Source organism: Triticum aestivum, unplaced genomic scaffold, assembly GCF_018294505.1.
Source record: "Triticum aestivum cultivar Chinese Spring unplaced genomic scaffold, IWGSC CS RefSeq v2.1 scaffold28574, whole genome shotgun sequence".
Classification (NCBI taxonomy): Eukaryota; Viridiplantae; Streptophyta; class Magnoliopsida; order Poales; family Poaceae; genus Triticum; species Triticum aestivum.
The window spans coordinates 1-2912 of NW_025243500.1; the positions used below are offsets into that span (position 1 = coordinate 1).

The window sequence follows — 2912 nt, forward strand, 5'->3', positions numbered from 1 at the left end:
AGAGAGAGAGAGATGAAGGGAGAGACGGGATGGGAGGGAACCTGTGAGTCTCCTCGGGATCGTTCGTCTCTGTTTTGATCGTTCCTCTGGGTCATTCGTCTCCTCTGATCTTTTTTGGCATAGTCTCCTTTCCTCTGTTTCAATGGAACCGGTTGACCAGACAGAAGGGCAAATTCGTCCAAAGTATTATGACGTGTGGGCTCAGACTTGGAAAAGGAGGAAAAACTCAGTTTGTGCCATTTTATCCAGCTATGAATGAAAAGTGTGCTATTTAATCTAATAAAAAGAAAGTCGTGCCATTGGATCAAAGTATAAGGAAAAGTGTGTCATTTTATCAAATTGCTCCTCTTCTGGATGTCCGGTAGCACGCAAATTGCCACATCATTACCCAGACCCCGGGCCGATGGTGGAAGAAGTGAAAGGTCTGCTTCGAACCAGTGAGGAGTTTAGGGTAGCTCATTGCCTAGCTAGAGGGTCATGCAAATGAACTGGGTAAAACTTGGTTTTGTATTCCGCTGGATTGTGTTCGTCCGTGTTTAAACTCAGATCTTCAAGCTCAAAAAGAAAAAGAAAAAGGACGCTTAGTACGAGCCTTGAAGATGTCGGTTCCTGGGTCAAACTTATGGGCGATTTTATAACGTGGCGATCTGACCCGATAGGCTGCTAAAAAAAGGAATTGACGCCGGACTATTATAACTGGCTCATCCCGTCTGCTCCCAGATCACGCCGCCATGGACGCAGGTAGTTGGTCTGATCTACCGCCGGATCTGGCCCGCGAGATCTCTGGCCGCCTGCAGCACGACGCCGTCGACTTAGCCCGCTTCCACGCCGTCTGTAAGCCATGGCGAGACTCCCGGACGACGACGGCGGCGGGCCAGTTTCTGCCCTGGCTCGTCGCAGCGGTGGAGGAAGACGCCACGCGCCTCGAGATGAGATGCGTCCTCTCCGGCTACAACTACCGCTCGCAGCCGCTGCTGGCTGAGCCGGCCTGGTGGAATTGGGTGACCAGCTCCGGCGGCACCGCCCTCTGGTGCCTGGCCATCGAACGCCTCCGGCCTAGTCTCCATGACCCTCTCACCGGAGCGGCCGCACACCTGCCTCAACTCCCGCAATCCCTCGGTCTGTGGGGGAAGGATATCGATCCCCACGGAGTCATCTACGAAGACGGCGCAACCCTTCTCTACAGCATCTCCAGCGCCGGGTCCAATGCCACGTTCAGGGCAGCTCTACATCGCCCCGGCGACGCAGAGTGGACAATCATCGAGAGGACCCTCGAGCATCCCGCCTGGAGCTGGTCACCTCGTCCACCTGTTCTGTCGTGTGTCACATACCACGATGGTAAGATCCTGGTCGTCATGAAGCCTGATCAATGGCGCCTTGTCACACCAAACAGCAATATGGCCCGCGATGAGCTTGTTGAGAGCCAGGAGACGCCTATGGTGCAGGTGTGGTTTGGTGAATCCACATACAAATACGATTACAGCTACGTGCTTGAGTCTCGTGGTGAGATTCTATGGGTGTCGGTTAAGACCCGGGAATATGACAGGTATCGCATGGGGCCTGACCCCTGCCTTCTCAGCGTCAAGGTATCAGTGCAGGCACTTGAGGAGCCTCTGTTGTACGAATCATCGGCACTCGAGAAGATGAGATGGGTGAGAAGGGATGGCCGTAGTCTCGCCGACCGCGTGCTGTTCCTCGGTAGGCGCCATAGCTTTGTTGTGGATGCAGGCCGGGTGCCCAACGGCCACGGCGGGTGTGCCTACTTTATCTACCACCATAATAGCGCCTTGACACAAGAGAAGCGTGGCGTGTTCAGGTGCAACCTCATCGACGGAAAGACCGAGCTTGTACAGCGGCTGCCTCGATGTTGGGACTACAAAATGTGCCTGTGGTTCAACCCCGAGTCCATCATTACTCCTCCTCAGGTACCTAACTACCTATACATTGCTAAAAAGTGTTTGAATTTCTTAAGTTGGACTTATTTTATGATATGAAATCTCCTATTACCTCCGTCCCAAATTTCTTGTCTAAGAATTGTCTAGGTATGAATGTATCTAACACTAAAACGTGACCAAATCTAAGACAAGAATTTGAAACGGAGGGAGTATTATATACTATATTGATGTAATGGTCGCATCAAGCTAATACATGGTACAAGAGTTTAACCCGGAACTCTGCATAAGCCTTCTCACATTTATTTTTCGATAACAAAATCCTTATGTTGAGCATATCATCACATCAAGCAAATGCAACCGTACATGTGCTAATATGCCTTTGATTTTCTCCGCCAGGAAATCAGTGAGGGGTCACCAAAGCAGCAGATAGCTCCAATAATTTCTAGTCTTCGACGACACAACATTAACGTTGAGAGACATCATGTTCCCAGTTTTACATTGCTGCTGCGCAATCTGCCTCTTACGGTGAAGACCACTCAGCTACGGCTCTTTTTCAGCGAGCATGGTAAAGTGTCCAATGCTGAGGTGATTTGCTATAAGAAGACCAGGGCCTCACAGGGTATTGGCCATGTGACCATAGAGACGACACATTCCCATCTGGAAGATGCTCTTGCTGCTCTCAATGAACTGGTTTTGGATGGATGCCATCTCAAGGTTAGCTTGATTAAGGAGGGGCAGCCACCACAACGTCGGCGTCGGCACAGATAGATCTAAAATCTTGGATTTTCATTTTTCTCATTATAAAAGTGAATATACATGGATTGCACATGCCTGCATGTGTTGCTGCTCCTTGATCGCCTTACCTTCGTATTTTTCAGTGGAGTGATTGATCAAGCTAGCTAGGTTAGTACTCCTTTATGTCACAAGTCAAACTTTTAAAACTTTAACTATGAATAATTATTTATATTGGAAATTTGAAAATCATATGTACATATTTGTCTTGAAAAGTATGTCCTG

General features: G+C 49.3%; 1 protein-coding gene across 1 annotated transcript; it reads left to right on the plus strand.

The window, feature by feature from the left end:
• Positions 1-669: 669 nt before the first annotated feature.
• Positions 670-2765, plus strand: LOC123176967 (uncharacterized). Its single transcript, XM_044590962.1, has 2 exons — positions 670-1925; positions 2292-2765. Exons 1-2 carry the CDS (start codon positions 732-734, stop codon positions 2661-2663), a joined length of 1566 nt encoding a protein of 521 aa, XP_044446897.1. The 5' UTR covers positions 670-731; the 3' UTR covers positions 2664-2765.
• Positions 2766-2912: the final 147 nt, after the last annotated feature.